The sequence below is a fragment of the Cinclus cinclus genome, chromosome 9, assembly GCF_963662255.1.
Source record: "Cinclus cinclus chromosome 9, bCinCin1.1, whole genome shotgun sequence".
Classification (NCBI taxonomy): domain Eukaryota; kingdom Metazoa; phylum Chordata; class Aves; order Passeriformes; family Cinclidae; genus Cinclus; species Cinclus cinclus.
Window position 1 is genome coordinate 28,948,921 of NC_085054.1, and position 17,536 is coordinate 28,966,456.

The following is a 17,536-nucleotide window of genomic DNA, read 5'->3' on the forward strand; positions in this document are numbered from 1 at the left end:
AGCGTCACTGCCTGAATGCAGAGTGCAAGTGAGCCCTACACAATATGCTTTCACCCAGTAATTAAGTATCTAGCACTTCTCTCATTATCAGAGCTTCTATTGACAACTCCCAGACTCCAACAGCAAAATGCCAGATTCTGCCCCTCAAGCAGCTGCATCAATTATCTCCCAGGGCAGTGCCTCCTGTTGCTGGGACAGGAAGCAGGAGCAGTATGTCCAGTCTCCTCCTGCTCTTGCGGGAGCAGCACACACTCATCCCACAGCCCCACAAGGCCTCTGGCTGCCCTGGACTGGGGCCTGTGCAAGGCTGGCCCTGGCACACTGCACACTGCTCTGACAGGCTCCTGGGCTCAGAGAGGCTGGACGGACCATGACAGCCAACAGTGCTCTCTGGGCATTGCTGGGAGTGAAATCAGCCTCCCCAGGCCAGCCTGGTAGTCCAGGGGCTGTTCTGAGCAGGGCTGGAGACTGACTGTGGCCCAAATCCCATTTTGGTGCATCCCAGACAAATGCAGGGACTTTTGGATTTGCACCTTCTGGGGCCAGAGAGCAGCTCAGCCAGCAGCAGTGGCCAGGCTGTCAGTGCCTTTCAGTCCTTGTCCAGGGCCAAGAAATGCAGCTGGGGTGGGAGCACAGCAACATCCAGCTGGGACAAGCCATCTCCACAGGGTGCACATGTGCAGCCACGTGCCCGGTGCCCACCCCGCCGGCCAGAGGGAACAAGGGCACCGGCCAGAGGGCCAGCAGGTCACCAACCCTAGCCCTAGGGTTGCCAGTCAAGGTTATTGGTGACGCACCTGCCCGAAAAGCCAACCTGGGAGGAACCGTGCCAGCCAAGGAGCAACCTTGGCACCTGGGTGAACACAGGAGTAGGTGGGGGGAGGCACTGGCCACTGTTGACCTTGGGAGCTGCACAAAACACAGGAGGTATTTAACCTCCTGCAGAGCCCCTTGAAACCTCTTCTGAGCTCTATACCTCGGCAGCTGAGGACACAGGCAGTGTTTTCCTTACCTTTTTCGGCAGGGTATCGCTTTCAGCTGACTCTGGCAGAGCTGCTATGACTGAAACAACAGCTTACCCGGGGTGAGTAACAGGGAAACATCTGAACTTGTTTTAATAAGAGAAGTAAAATGTTCTCTGGGTTTCGTTTAAGCCTCATTTATAAAACTAACCTGCAGTGTTAGTTAGTTGCTTCCCATCTCTTAGAGCAGGTGGAAAGGGACAGCACTCTGGCTGTCTGCAGTGTCTGTACTCACCCTGCCAGGCAGTTATTTGGGACAAGTGTGAAATCCTGATTTGCTAAGAGCTTAATAAACTGTCACATAGAAAATAGCACAGTATATCACCCCTGGACATTGCTGGGAAAACTCTATGAAGGAAAGAGCTAAGGTTGCCTTTGACAAATTGATAAATATTGAGACTTTTTTGGCCAAATATATAGATATAATATATCTTAGACCTCTTAGACATGTCCAAGAGGTTACCTGGTGCAGAAAAGCACCTGGTCCAAACACCACAAACAGCTGGCTTGTCCCTGTCCCATCCCTTGTCCAAGGCTGTGTGTACCCACATGAACCTTCCAGGCTGCCCTGTGTCCCACTTATTCCTGTCCCCCTGCCTGCGGGCACCGCCTGGTGCCCCAACCCATCTCCTCACTGTCTCCCTGCAGAAGTGGGCTTGTCCTTGTTAAAAACCCACACCTGGATTTGTTGGAGGAGGACATCCTGTACCACTTGGACTTAGGAACAAAGACGCACGACCTGCAAGCAATGTTTGGGGACATAAAGGTAAAGAGCAGGTCCAAAAGCTAGGCAGCAGCTCCCCCTGCACAGGCTCTCCAGCTGTGTGTGCATCCCATGGTGCTGCCGGCCCATGCTGGGCCCTGCTGCTGCCAGAGCTCCTGCAGGGTGGGGTCTGACTGCTCAGCTAAGGGACTCAGCTGCCAAAGCAGCTTGGGCAAGGAGGTTGTCTGTCCTTGTTTGTTTTGGGCAGAAAGCACAGCAGAAAATTACTCTTTTAAAAACCTGTAGCTCTGTAAAACCTGATTTTATATTGGCCCCATGTTGGAGGACAGACAGGGGAGGCATTTGTCTAAAGCATCTTGATCGTCATCTGCTGGAGACAAGGGAAGGAGGATGTCATATCATTTTTGGCTGTGAATTGCTGTCAAAACTGACTTGTCACGATGGCATCCTCTTTCATTTGAAACCAGTCTTTCCCTAGTCATGCGGGGGAAGAGCCTCGGGGCCCAGGGCTGGAGCAGCCTGGCACAGCACAGCATGGGCTCCTGCTGCCCTGCACCCTGGCAGCAGGATCAGCAGCACTGCCCTGGCAGCTGCACACTCATCCTCCTCCTACCTTCAGCAAGCATATTTTCCTTTAATATGTAAAATTTGTCCTTTTTACTCCCTGACTTTATGGCCTCTGTGTCCATCAGCAGTGCTCACTAATTGCAGTCAGCACTGTTCATAGAATAAATTAAGTAATGAGCTCCTCCAATATCTGGGTTTGCTTTGCTATCAGTGGTATCACTACCAACTCAAATTTGCTGAATTATTTTAGATTTTCTTGCCTAGGACTGATACCCGAGTATGTGCAGCTGTATGGCTGCTCAGACCCAGGGTAGTTACCACCCTGCCAGAGTGGCGGCCTGGGTCTTGTGTTAACTCCTGAGGGTTTTGTGACCCTCAGCTGCTCAGCGTCTCTGGACTGATGGTGAGGAAGTGGCACCCCGCTTTCTCTGGGAAGACGTGCCCGGCACTGCCACCAGTGCCACGATCAGGCTGACTCTCGGCACTTGTTGTAGCTAAGTACCAGCCCTGACGTTTTATTTCCAGTTTGTAGCTAAGTACCAACCCTGATGTTTTATTTCCAGTTTGTCTGCGTTGGCGGCAGCCCGAACAGGATGCGGGAGTTTGCCCAGTTCATGCAGCGGGAGCTGGGGCTGCCGGGGGCCGGGGAGGACGTGGCTGACATCTGCGCGGGCTCGGACCGCTTCGCCATGTACCGGGCAGGGCCCGTGCTCTCCATCAGTGTGAGTCCTGCGCCGTGCTCAGGGGCCGTGGGGCTGCTGCCGTGCCCTGTCCGTGCCAGGGTCCCACGGCCGCACGCCGTGAGCTCCGTCTGCCCGGCCGTGGCAGTGGGGCTGGCACCACCCCTCCCTCGCGTGCCTTTGCTTCCCCCAACACCCACCAGCAGACTTCTTCCTCTTTTCACTGTTCAGCCGCTGCCACCAGTGCAAGCTCCCAGCCGTGGCAAAGCTGTTTCTGTTTGAACGGCGTTCCCCAGAATCCGCGCTCTCCATTTGGAAATGCCGCACTAACAACAGACCTGCACGTGTTCCGCTCAGCTCAGTTTGGGAGGCAAAACCGCTTCTCACCTCACATGAACTATGAAACGTTGCTGGGAGTATTGCATTGATATAAGCTCTAAAAGAAAAACCTGGCCTTATCATTAATGATTCTTTTAGAGCAGGATTTTTGGCACTGAACAAAGGGAAAAGCAAACACGGGCTGTGCTGGAGAGCACTCATGCCCAAAGGCTTGGTCCTGACACCATTTCTTCGGGCACAATATTAGTCTGAAATGTGATTCACAGGTGATGAAATCACTCACACAACAGAGCTCCCTCTGCCAAAACCAAACCAATCCTGACCAAGTGAATCAAGCCTGAGGGAATCCATCTGAGAGGATCCAAGGCGGGGGAACCACCACAAGATTTGCTGTTCCCCAGCCTGGCAGCAGCAGGGACATGGCCAGAAGGAAATCCTTACTGAGCTTGTGGCCATGCACCAGCTTTGGCCAGTGCAGAAAGGGACATGGAGCAGAGCGCATGGTCAGCTCAAGGAGCATCATGCAGAGCAGCTGCCAACCTCACATTTCTGCAAGTTGCTTAGAAACACAACTGAGCTCAAACACACAGAGGCAGGAACACAGATTCCAGCTCTGAATATTTACAATGAGAATAAATTTTTTAGGCATTGGCGAATAAGCCAGGCTGATGTTCCAGAATAACAACATGAAAAAAGGTTTCATATTTAAAACATGATACAAGGGAAACAGCATTGGTCCCACAGCCAAGAGAAAGGAGACAAAGCAACAAAAAACTGGATGTGTACCTTAATCAACAGCGCTTCCATATGTGCTTCCTTCCGCTTTTTGAAGATGACATCAAAACCAAAAAAATGTGAGGCAAGAGGAAAAACAAAACTCCACAGCACCAAACACTTTTTGTAGTTAAAAGTTAAGCTAAGGAAAGGATGTTGGTCTAGCAATGGAGCAGAAGACAGATTACCAAGCGAAGGAGCACTGGGCAGATTCAGCAGAAGTCCTAGCAGTTCCAGGCCTGCAGAACATCTGCCAGCTCTGGGGGTCAGCAGCAGAGATGGGAATAGGGCAGTACTGTCTGTGGAGAGAGGATGGGAACAACCCAGTGCCAGCAGTGGGGACCTGGTAGCCAGGCAGATGTTGGGGACAGGAGGGCAGCAGACCAAGGAATGTGAGCCACGAAGAGGGACAGGCAGCCTGCAAGGCACACAGCAAACACCTCACCCTGAAGCCTGTTCTCACCGAGGGACACAAACCTTTCCATTGGCCTTTGTGCCCAGCAGTATAGCGAAGATGCTCCAGTGTGGGGTGAGGACAGGCTGGAAGGCACACAGAGAAGTGAAGGCTCAGGTGTCCTCACTGAAATTCACCATTCCCAGAGCATGAGCAGGACACAACAAAGTGCAAGTCAGCACATCGTGTAAGGATTGGCAGTGCATGAAAGAGGTCTTGGAGCATTCAGATGTTGTATTTGTGGACCCTCCTTGAAGGACAGGCATCATCTGTGTGCCCACACAGGGTCCCCAGGGATGAACACCAGCTCTACTTGAACAACTTTTAAAGCATCTAGGGGAGGAGGTTAGGCACCTCACCAGGACAGACCAAATAGACCCCAAGATGTCTCTTCCCTCTCAAAAAAATTGCTGTTGGGATCACCAGAAGAAAATGTCACAGCATATCCCTGAGCTCATTGCAGTCATGTACCTGTCACCTGCCACAGCCTCATGGGGACTGATGCTTCTCTTTTCTCTCCTTCCAACAGCATGGAATGGGCATCCCTTCCATTTCCATTATGCTTCATGAGCTGATCAAACTGCTGCACCATGCAAAATGCCGGGACATTACTATTATACGCATCGGTACTTCTGGGGGCTTAGGTAAGCGATTCATGCTCTTTCTTCAGAGCAAAACAGCTATTATTAAAAAGAACTCTCAGCAATAGGTCATGCAGTTCTGAACTTTAGCATTTTGTCAGGTCTCTAAATATCAAACATGGCATATTGTTTTGGGTTAAACCCAGAAAACTTGTAGCAACTGGCTTGGCAGAGTGCACATTCTCAGAGTGTACCAAGTCCCAGATTCCACTACAGCCAAGTGTCACTTTCCAAACAGAAAACTTGGATTAGTGGTGGCCCAAATGAATCCTTGTTCCCCGGCTGCGGCAGTAGTGCTGCCCATGCCTGCACAAACTGCTGGGGGTGCATGATCTCTGCAAGCCAGAAGCAGCTAAGCTGTCACTCAGCACATTCTCACAATCACTTACCTTGTGCTGACTCTGTACATTTTACTTGTACGTCTCTGCTGCTTCATGAATTTCAATTATTCTCTCACATCTTTTTTCCTCACTGAAAAGATAGATCTATTGAGATTTCCCTGCTGTGCTGAGGTTTGGCAGCAGGGCACAGGTGTACTGAGCACTGGCAGCCTCAGCTTCCATTTCCACAGGGATCAAGGCTGGGTCTGTTGTGATCACTGACACGGCAGTGGACTCCTCCTTCCAGCCACGTTTCGAGCAGGTGGTACTGGATGATGTGGTGGTGCGGAGCACCGAGCTGGACAAGGACCTTGCGGAGGAGCTGCTGGCCTGCAGCAGGGACATTCCCGACTTCCCCACGCTCATTGGCCATACCATGTGCACCTACGACTTCTATGAAGGTAAAGCCAGCTTCGTCTGTCCTTCCTCACCACACCCAATGCCAAGTCTTTCCACTCTTCCATGGACAAAGCTATGCAGAGAACCCAGGCCCCAGGAGGGCTGCAGCCAGAGACCCAGATGTGGTGCTGGGGGACCCAGGCAGAGCAGGGGGCACCCTCAGAACACACAGTACCTCTGCTCACATCTTGCTGAGCTTGCCACCAAGCTGTTCCCCTACAGCAAGACTGTTACTTCAGAACTAACAAACACTACGAAAACATTAGGTTGCCTGTGAGATTTCCATAAACAAACTTTGGTTACTCTGGAACCATTTCCTTTGCAAAATTTAATGCTGATTGCAGAGTAGATGAAACAAATTAAATTAAGAATTAATAATCTAAGCACTGTTTATAAACCTTTAGATCTGCTTGCAGATGCAGCCATCTGTGTATTGCTCAAGTCCGTATTTTATTTAAACAAAAAGCCATTTGAGAGGATTAAACTAGGAGCAGCAATAAACTGAAGGGCAGTCCCAGACTGGCCCAGCCACAGGTAAGCATTTACCTGCCCCATGGCCTTCAGCCACTGCAAGAGGAGGAGCTGCATGGGGCACAGGTCTGCTCTGAGCACACAGCAAGACAGGGATTAGAGGAGAGGGTAGGGATGGGTGCCCACAGCAAACACAGGGTTAGTCCTGCTGCAGTGGTACCTGGAGCTGCAGTAGGGGAGCACCAGTGCCCTGGGCCCAGCTCCCCAACCAGCACCAGTGCTGCCCACACCAGGAGTGCCTCTGTAAGCAGCTCCAGCTTCCATCCACAGCAGTCCCTGAAGAAAAATTAAGCCCACATTAAAGGGGTTTCCTCTCCTCAGTGCTCCCATTCTGCACAGCTTGCTGTACCTCTTCTACCGTCAATTGGCATTTTTGGGATTTAACCTGGCAGACCTTCACAGCAGATATGCAGCAATGTCATGTCTCCACAGAGCACAGCATCCCCTGGTACCTCCCACCCGTGGGCTTACTCCACCTTTCACCCATGTTGAAACCTGCATCATTCTCTCCCCTATACAGAGACAATCACACTGGCTTTAACACTGAGGGGAATACAAATTAACCAGCCACTCACAGGAAAACTTTGCGGGCCTCAGATAGAATGTGGGCACTGCTGGACTTCCCATTTGCACCTACGCATTGTGGCCCATGACCCTTTGCAAAGCCAACAGTGACATTTCTCTGCTTCCTTTCCAGGTCAGGGGAGATTAGATGGTGCATTATGCTCTTTTTCCAGTGAAAAAAAGTTGGAGTACTTAAGGAGGGCTTATGACGCTGGAGTGAGGAATATTGAGATGGAGTCCACGGCATTCGCTGCCCTGTGTGGACTGTGTGGCCTCAAAGGTGAGTCCTGTTGCTTCCATCCCCTCCCCACACACGGGCTCAACCTCCTCCAAGCGTCCTGTTTGGCGCCAGAAGGCCAAACACACATCCCTAAAGATTTTGTCTAGAAAATGACACTAAAGCAAATTTCATAGCTCAATAAAACCCAAGTGAGCATTAGAAGACCTGAGTGCGTGCTGGACAAACCAACAGCTTGCTCCCCTCACGTCTCTCCTGGTCCCACCGCAGGTACCGGCCCTGCTGGAGCATCTTCCTGCGGCTTTGCGGGGCACAGCCCGGGACACAGCCCGGGACACAGCCCGGGACAGCGGAACCGCGGCCGCCGGGTCCGGCTGTGAGGGCAGGGCAGGGCAGGAGGGGCCGGGCAGGGCTGTGAGGTGATCGCGCTCCTGCCTCCTACAGCCGCCGTGGTGTGTGTGGCGCTCCTGGACCGGCTGGAGGGGGACCAGATCCGGGCGTCCCACGAGGTGCTGTGGGAGTACCAGCAGCGGCCGCAGCGCCTGATCGCCGCCTTCATCCGCAAGCGCCTGGGTCTGTGCCCCACGGACCGACGGTGACAGCCCGAGGCACCGGCGCTGCCCGGGAACCGGGACCGGAGCAGCTCCGGGGATCGGGACAGCTCCGGGACCGGGAGCTGCCCGAGGCACGCGGAGAGCGGAGCTGCCCGGACCAGTGGACACCGGGAGCTGCCCGGACCAGCGGACACCGGGAGCTGCCCGGACCAGCGGACACCGGGAGCTGCCCAGAACCAGCGGACACCGGGAGCTGCCCGGACCAGCGGACACCGGGAGCTGCCGGTCCGCAGCGCCGCTGGAACCGCACCGATGAGATCTGCGCTGACGAGGAATTGAGGCTGCGGAACTGAGCTGCAGGTTCCTCACTCCCGACTCCAGCAGCCGTGAAGAACTGTCCTGTTTGGGTCACTCCTGTCCACAGTGACCTTCCGTGAAGGACATCCCTTTGCTTTGGGCATAAAGACAAAACCTAAGTCAATGACGTGAAAATTAATCCATATTTATGACCATTATTGTTACTGCTGTTACAAAGGCCATCCTGATTTTCATTCCTACAGTATTTAATGATGTCACAAACAGGCACATGTCAGAGTCTGAGTGCAAGAAGGACACCACAGTACCCTGCTGTGGTCAGCCGAGCACCTGACCTTCAGGCACTGGTTAACATTAAATACACTTTTCTCACTACCAAAATTCACAAATAAGTAGTCTATCTTGTAACCAAATAACTTAGTTTTCACAGAGAAATTCTCATCAAGCTTTATAAAAGTACGACTGAGAGTGAGCTGCCCATCCCTGGCATAAAGACAGCTGAGCTCTGAACTGCCACCCCTACCCAGCCAAACCCACAAAGCAGGGCTGCAAGAGGTGCAGGTTGAGAAACCTATTTACCATCAACCTTTTTAAATTACTATTTTCACGTGAGTAACTTGGAAGATTTCTTTTGTTTAAGTGTAGAAAGATTTATCATGAAAACCAATGTAATTGAAAACCAATAAGCATCTGCATTTCCTGACGGGTTCTGTTCTGATCAGCTCTTGTGACCAATGCTAAGGTGAGGATTATGAAGTAGGGTGGAACATCCACCTCCTTCCCACAGGAGCAGTAAAGAGGTGTCTGGCCAGGCTGGGGAACAGCCAAGGGGTCTGCAGAGCCCTCCTGGCATGAGCAGCCTTGGTTGTGCTGTGTGAAATACCCTTTTACTGACCTGCATGTTCTCTATGCTCCACTGTTACATGAAAACCACACCCCCAAACCCTGATTCTGGCCTCACTGTATCACTAAAGGCCCTGATTTATTGTTGCACTGGGGTAGCCCCGGCTTCTATAGACTTCTACTTAGTAGCTACCCTGAGAAACTACAGACATGAAAACAACTACAAGTCTCCGCCCAAAAATCTGTGCCTAGTATTTCAAAACCAATGTCTGCTCCCTTTAAACTTTCTTTTTCATTAGCATCTTGGTATTTATAAAATATGACAACTATAATCTCAATTTCAGTGGTGTAAATTTTTTTATTTTGTATATATGCTTTTAAGGGCAAGGAAAAAAAGTCATCTGCCTAGGTTTGGGATGATGCCTTCCTGGGAATTGTCTGACAGCCAGTCTGTTCCCCACAGCAAAGCACTGCTGGTCTCCCCACAGGAATAATATCCAGCTAGTTGTGAGGGGGCCAAGTGTGTTTTTTAAAATAATGAGTTACCCCAAAATAAAAAGCACAAACATACACAGAACTGTAATTTTAGCACAAGCACACAGAGGCTGAGCCCAGAAGACATCACTCCCCCAGCTCAGGGCAGGTTCTGCAGCATTTCCCTGCTAAACTCAGCTGCAACACTGGGATTATGCTGCTCCTGGGCTGACCCTGTGCTCACTTTCAGGAGTGTGTCACACCAGAAAATAAAGAAATAAAGATCTATTTATAATTTATACTGAAAAACTAATCTGCAATATGAAATTGTATGACTGGTTTGCAGTAATATGATGCAGCAAGTTGCCTTCTAAATATAGAAAAATGTCTAAGTTTCATCTTATCATAATCAAGGAATATCAGAAACATTCAAGGCAATGAAGACTTTATAATTGAAAGAATCAAATTCTCAAGAAACCTGGAAAGAAAACTGTGGAATTTATTCATGTAACATAATAAAAGTAACTGCCGTGCAAAGCTATTTTGGACTTCTGCTGCCAATTAAACCCCAGAATTCCTACTCAAGGTGTTGCACATGAGATTGGCTGTGCTGTGCATAGGAGTTCTTAAGCAAGGTGTCCCAGCTCCCAGTGGAAAGGGCCACGGACAATCACAGGACACCAGCACACAGCCCAGCCTGTCCTGCACCAGGCAGGTGCAGTGTGACACAGCACAGCTCAGAAGGGTTTGGAGTGTTTTGGAATGGCTGCACATACATGGAACTGAGCAGTTCTAGGACACACCAAAGGGAATTGATTTAAGGTTTGTGTATTGCGGGCCAGACCAGACCCCTGATGCTCCTCTGCCCCTCAGATGAGAGGTGCTCTACATTTTAAAAGCAGTAGATTCCATGTCTCTTCTTGGAAGCTTTGGTGGAGGAAGTTTTGACAAAACCTCTCTTGCATAAAGTGTTTTGTGCAGCCCAGCTTCTCGGAGAGCGAGCTCAACACGGAGCCTGGGGTCAGAAATGACCTGTTGAAAAAAACACAGCAATGATCAGTAGAAGCCAGAAGGTTCCCTGAGGAGCTGCTGCCTTCCCTCATGTTCTCTATGCACACAGCCCCAAGCACAGCAGACTCCAATCTCCTCCTGGTTGTTCCTATGGAATCCAAGTGCTTCAAATGCCTTTATGGTTTTTCTCACAGTGATGCCTTGTGCTTACATGGCAGCGCCACTTCCGTTTGTCAGAATGATAATTAATCCCAGGGAAATTACTCCTGAAATTTGTCAAAAGTTTATCTGACAAAATTTGTAAGCCTCTTCCCAATTCCTGTTCCGTGTTCTGCAGTGGGACTGCAATGGAAGTACAAGAAAGAGCAACACTTCGAAGAAGCCCCAGCATAACCCCCCCCTCAGTGCCCAGAGCTGCTGGAGACCAGCAATGCGAACATGATCCACAGCCCTGCAGCACTGGGAAGCAGCACAGGGATCTGCTGGGCAGGGATCACAAACTGCAGCCTGAGCAGCACCAAAGCTGTCTGGAGTTGAAACAGAATGAGCATGCTGAGATTTTAGGCATAGACCCAAATATACATATTCAAATATATATGTTCAGAGCAGGTTTAAGTTAAGATTTGTCAGAACCTTGTACACCGGTCAGATTTGGGGAATTTTAATAACCTAACAAAGTCCGCATCTTCCCATTACCAAAATGTCTTAAAATGGGAAGTGCTGGACAACTCTAGCTGAAGACATTGTTAAATTTCATCTTATTCAATGTCAAAAAAAAAAAAAAAGCTTTCACACCACAGAATTGTACTATAGCTCTTCTCTTTTTTGTAAATAATTGTCAAATTCCAGAGTGGGAATAACTGCAAATGCATTGACCGAGCAGAGAGGGAGCTGTGAGGGAATCTAAAGATACCAAGATTCCTTGCGTTCCTGGAGCGCATTTGAAATTGAGGGAGCAGCCTCTTCAGCTACCTGAGTGCCCTGAAACACGAGCACAGTCAGCTCAGCTCCCAGTTCATTTACTCAGCAGGACTGCAGCCATTACCTGCTCTTCACTGTACGTGTGCAGTCTGAACAGGGGCTGCTGCAGATCAAAAAACTCCTGCTTGCTTCCAACGCCCATCCGAGCTTTGGATGCCACTGTGTCAGCCACTGCTCTGGCTGGATCTAATTTGGCAACAACGGCAACCTAAAGGCAGGGTATGAAAGAAACAATTACTCTGTCTGTGTGGAGCTAAGGCCAGAACAGGTCAATATCAGTAACACCTTTGAGAACACCATCATTCACTGTCTCTGCAGCCAAACAGGGTCCCAGCTGCAGCAAGTGTGAGACACAAGCACCAGTCACTGACGCCAGCTCCAGTGTCCAACCCGGTCTCCACAAGGATCCAGCAGCCTCATCATTCTGCAGTGCCCACAACTCCTGCAAGTCCAGATTTTCTTCTTTTTCTTCCAATGGAAACAAAGTTTTTCAGGATGATAGCTCACAATTTTTACAGTCATGGGCATCAGCATTGAGTGATATGCCCTGAAAAATACAGCTCTGCGTTTTTCTGAAGTGTAACTGCTTTAACTGTGCAATTTCCTGTCACTAGATCAATATCAAAGACTCCAAGACACTGTATTGTTCCAGAGTTAATATTTTTTCACTGTTTACTTTTTTTGTGTTAAAATGTTCAGATACAGGCTAATAATACTTTGGAAAAATACAGGAAGATGCATGAGCAAAGTAACTAAAGTCAGAAGCCCATATGAATAATGGCTAAAAGTAGAAAAAAATACTTTAAATTGCCTAAGATAATTTTTTCACCCATCTCTTTAATAAAAAGTCATCTTTGTATTACTGCCCAAATGACTTTAGTAAAAATCTTTCCTCTCCCCCTGCCCCCCTAACCCCACAAACAATGTACATACTTTATGAAGCAATATTTCTTTAGTGTGAAACAGAGAATAAATGTTGGTCAGAGAAGTATAATGAAATGGGAGCATCATCATCCCAGGCAAAGGCCCTTCTAGAAGCATTTTGTAGTCTGGCAAGAGAATTGAGTCAGTGGGAAGAGCTCAACTGACCACAACTACCGACCAGCCTCTTTGGAGAAAAAACAAGGAGATTACATACAGAAATGTAAATTAAGACAAAATTACTCTTCCAAAAATCAGAAGTAAAAAAAAAAAAAAAAAAAAAAAAATTACCCTAGCCCTGCCTTTACTATAGCAAGCATTTTATGGGTGTCTTTTTAAAAGCAATGTGCTAAAGATTCAGAGACTCAAATGCCTCTGAAGAAAGTTGTCCAAGTAAGTTATGTGTAAATTTCACAATTTGAAAAGAATATAAATTGCTCATAAATCTTGCCTAAGACTCAAGGCAGACTTAAAGTTATTAAAACAAACAAAACCCAGAAAAAATCACAGAAGAAAAATCACATCCAACCTGGAAAAAACCTTCTCTATCTCCTCTCAGATATCAGCAGTTCCTACAGTACAATTTAACGTCATAATGTTGCTGTTGTCAGAGCTACAAAGGACACAGGATTGATAACAGGAGAAAATTACTGTTAGCCAGATCTGAAGTGCCTTTTACCTTGTTCCTTTCTTTCTTTTGAGAGCCTGCTCTCTATCTGTGCCTGCCCTGGCAGTCTATGGGTAGTACCCAGCCCACACCCACCTGCTGCCGGAGTGCTTCCAGGCGCTTCTCCTTGTCCTGCTGCTGCCGGGCCCGGAGCAGGGCCAGCTCCTTCCTCTCCTGCAGCCGCTTCTCCAGCAGGGCTCGTCGGAACTGTACCCTGCCGAGCACAGGGGGCCCTGGGCAGTGACACTGCTCCACTGCTGGGGTGCCACTCCAGCTCAGAACCTGCTCTCATCTCCTCTGCACCCGCCTCGGGATGCTGCGGTGCTCCATCAAAACCCCTCAGGCAAAAGTGCTTTTTCATTTCAATGTGCTCTTTTTGTTGGAGTTTTTTGGTTTGGGATTTTTGGGGAAGGGGAGTTTGAGGAGTTGTGCTTTTTTATTTGTTTTGGTGGATTTTGGTTGGTCAGCTGTTCTTTTAAACAGCTTGGCTAACCTTACAGATTCCACGTCTAGACCACAGATTTTCTCAAGCATGCTTTATATAGCCCTGGTACTCTTTTTTCTCCTCCATTTTCTTTGCCAAGAATAAATGTTCTCTCACATCTGTGCATGGCAGAAGAAATCTTTCCTATAATCCTTTCCATTAAAAGAAACACCTCACTCCCAATCTTGTCACTAGAAAAAGAAATAAACCTTAAGACTTCCACCCTTCTTCCAAAGGAAAAAGCTGGAGGTTCACACCAGTAACTCCAGAACTTTACCCATGGCACTGCTGTGCTTCCACCTTTCACTGCAGACATTTTTAGACCATTGTGCAGAGCCTGTTCCTTATGGAGCTATAGATATTTGTTGGGATGCCTCTTCTACAGGACTTGCCAATGCCAGCTTTGAATTTGGAGAATTATCTTCCTTTTGCCCTTCCAATCTGAGTTTGTCTTCAGAGAAATTGAGACAAGAAAGTTGCTTCAACTACAATAAAACATGTATTGCTATTTTCTTACTCTCCAAATTTTAGTAAGCTCAAAGGAGTATATAACTGTGATATAAATGGCAACAATCAGAACTGAACCTGCAGTTCTGCACAGACCTCTGTCAATTACCCAATCACAGTTAGCAATACAAAAAAATTTATCTCAAGATAGTGGTACAAGGATGCCTGAGTGTACCCTCAGAGAGGCTTCCAGTTCCTCACCATGTTCACTGTAGTTTAGGCAGAGAAATGCTACAGCACTAGTGCTCAGGGGTTGTTCTGTACCAGGGGAAAAGCCTAACCTGATTTTCATATGGAGAACATTTAATAAAAAGCAGCCATTCCATGGCCAGTTTGGGCTAGTCCAGGTGATGCCGACTGACAGGGAGCAGCCAGGGAGCACCACGAGGGCCGAGGGTCATGTCCCCATGGCTGCGCTGCTGTCCTCCACAGGCTGCAGAGGGCACAGCATTAGCACACATGAAGTTCATTGTCAGCGGGCAATGGCACAGCTAAAATCCACACCCAGGGAAGGCAGACACCCTTGGAAATACATACTCAACTGCACATAATCTTCCTATTTTGGAACACCATTCCAATACGTTTTTATACCTGGCTTCCAATGTTTACTCAAGCTTTGGTTTCACCCTGTCCACATATAAATGAAATCGTTCATTCTCTTTCATTCTGTTACACTCAGCAACATTTTAGCTACTGTTTCTTCTACTTATAGTTAATTTTATAGAAAAACTCAAAATCAAAATATTGTAATACTCAATTTTTCTTTTAAGCACCACAGTGAGTAAAATTATAATAAATCACTAGCTGATAAATGAGCATAACTAATTCATTTCAGTAAAGGCACCTTTTGTAGCATTGCAGGTACACATTTGTGTAATTTTTGATAAGCATATTTTCATTAAAACTCTGCTTTCAGACGCTGTCTCATAAATATTCAATAGGAAATAATGAACTCCTGTGTCTGGGAAGTCCAGGAGAGTTTCAGGGGAGTGTGTGAGGGCTCTGAGGTGGGACGAGGGAGGTGCACGGGGGAGATGCAGCGCCCACACCCCGGCCCTGGAGAATTGAACCCTTGGCTAACAGTGGCCATCACCCTCTCCTGTGGGTCAATCACATAAAATCCTGGCACAGAGCAGTCCTTACCTTCCCTAGGAATGTGGGGCCAGGCTGGCAGCAGTGCAGGTGCTGGGGTAGAACACGGCAGGTGTTTCCCTGCAGAGCAGGACTGTGCCAGCCTGTTTCCCATAGGCAGTCAGTGCAAATATTTGCACAATTCCATGCCAATTTTATTTTCACTCTGCAAGAGCAATGCCAAATATATTGCTTTTGGGGGGGGAGAACATTCTTTTAGAATATATGATGTATTTTCAAACCATTTCCTAGCTCAGGGACCTGATGGAGAGTCTGACTAAAATTCACTGCACAGATAAAAGAGAAGTGGACTGGTAGCAACAAACACTTGCTTTTTTGGATGCTAATTTTTGAAGCATGGAAAGACTTAAATGCAGTTGGTAGTTGTTGATACCACATTAAAAGGATACAATCACCTAGGATACAACCTTACTAAGTAGTTTGAAGCATTTGCCAAACAGAAAGGAAAAAAAAATACTTATCCTGAATTTATTCTAAAAAAGAAAGTCAGGAGATCAAAGCAAATTGATTATAAGAAGATCCTATTGATACTGTAGGTATTCACATTTAATTTCTTTTACCTTTCTCTGTCTTTGGCTGCTTGTTCAGCCATTAATTTTCTCAATTCCTCCAGATGTTGTAGATCTCTCTCCTCCTGTTCTTGCCACTTGAGCTCTTTCTCAGCCCAGTATTTTTTCAGCTAGAGTTTGAACAAATACAACAAACAAATTAACACTCATTCCAGAGCCCAGGCAGTGAGAACAAAACAAGTAAGAAAAGCATTAAGTTAGAGATTTCAATTTTGATACTTTTAGAATAAAATTTCTATTTTAGAGCATTACAAGCTAACGGAATATTTACTAGGAGAGCGAGAAGGTGTGGAGCCCCCACAACAAAAGTAATAAAATCAGACTGTGAACACTAATTTGAATATATTTTTCCACCACAATCTGAAGACTACCATTTCCATTCTGCTTGCATTCCTCAGAAAAACAGCTGCAGTATAAGGTTATCAGCTCTTCTAAGGATCTAGTATGTAAAATACTACAATGAAACACATGACTGCTGACCCCAAACAGCTGCATAGGCAGAGGGCTGCTCAATATAGACATTACACACAGCAAGAGAAAAGTTTGCACAACCAGAATATTTACAGATATAATGAATATTGGTGGTGGTTGGGTCAGCACTGCCTCCCTAAGCCTCTTCCTTCCCTCTGGTGTCAGAGCCACCTGCCACTACAAACATTTTGTGCACAAAGGCAAATACACAGAACAAGCTGGAACAAAAAGAGAAACAGCAGCAAAGCTACTCATGACCTAAGCAGCAAACCCTCACTAAATGTCCCTCTTTGTGCCACTGGATTCAGAGGCAAAATCTCAGTGGAACGACCACATGGATTTTTGCTATATCACTTGGGTAGAAAGGCCAACACAAATACTTGTGACACAGCTTGATTTTCTAAAGCATTACATTCACTACAGCGCATTTCTGAGTTTCTGTGAAGTTGCATCCAGGCCATTTCCCAAGGAGTCAGCACACAATCCTTGGGAGCACTGTCCCTGTCCCCCAGGGTGCCCTGCAGCCCCTGCAGTGCTGCAGGCTCTGCGTTGTCAGCTCCCCTGCTGCACTGCAGCACGCAGCTCCGAGGCTGCCATGCTGCTCAGAGCACAGAGCTGTGCAGTCAGACCCAGCCCTGCCTCTGTGCTGGTTTGATGACAGACACAGGGACTTGCTGAGTCTTTTTTGTCTAAGAAATGCAATAGAGTAACATAACTGGTGTGTCAGATCAGGCAGCTTTAGAGTTAAAATGACAGGAGCAAGACCTGACTAACCATTTGCCCATCTCTACATCAATACTTAATACTGCACAAGAATACCCGTGCTATGAGATCAGTTATAGATTTTAGAAGCAATGGTACACATTAATATATGCAAAAATGTATAAGTTTCTCATACTTTCTCTTTATCCTGAGCTCTACGAATGGTTTCCTGTTCTCTCTGCAGCCTTTCTCTCTCATCTTCCTTTTCTTTTCTTCTGGCAGCTACAGCAGCTTCTAGCTTAGCAGCTTCTTCCTGCTGTGCTTTCCACTGTAGAACCTGGAAGAAACAGTTGAAGAGACAGCCCTGCAGCAGACTGTGCAACATGGATCTGCCAAGCTGAGACTGGGAAGGAAACCCATGTAATCTGCTTACAAAATAAGATTTATAATCTTATCAACAACACAACCATTTAGCAAGCACCACCTTTCTACATGTTCATGTGCAGTTCCCAACTGATGGCATAATGTGCAATAAAATCACACATGAAAAGGTTTTAGGCAAAATTGCTAAA

At 47.6% G+C, this 17,536-nt stretch overlaps 2 protein-coding genes across 2 annotated transcripts in view; one reads left to right on the forward strand and one right to left on the reverse strand.

Annotated features, from left to right (window-relative positions):
* Positions 1-1,058: 1,058 nt before the first annotated feature.
* UPP2 (uridine phosphorylase 2) lies at positions 1,059-8,206 on the forward strand. Its single transcript, XM_062498033.1, has 8 exons — positions 1,059-1,084; positions 1,671-1,788; positions 2,877-3,035; positions 5,090-5,204; positions 5,773-5,982; positions 7,209-7,355; positions 7,758-7,908; positions 7,957-8,206. The coding sequence occupies exons 1-8, from the start codon at positions 1,059-1,061 to the stop codon at positions 8,204-8,206; spliced, it is 1,176 nt and encodes a 391-aa protein (XP_062354017.1).
* A 2,178-nt stretch (positions 8,207-10,384) lies between these two features.
* Positions 10,385-17,536, reverse strand: part of CCDC148 (coiled-coil domain containing 148) — a 32,950-nt gene continuing 25,798 nt past the window's right edge. Inside the window, exons 10-14 of the mRNA XM_062498608.1 lie at positions 17,161-17,301; positions 15,783-15,901; positions 13,176-13,293; positions 11,556-11,699; positions 10,385-10,531 (exon numbers count right to left, since the gene is read on the reverse strand). Coding sequence (XP_062354592.1) covers positions 10,385-10,531; positions 11,556-11,699; positions 13,176-13,293; positions 15,783-15,901; positions 17,161-17,301 — 669 coding nt within the window. The remainder of the gene's footprint in view (positions 10,532-11,555; positions 11,700-13,175; positions 13,294-15,782; positions 15,902-17,160; positions 17,302-17,536) is intronic.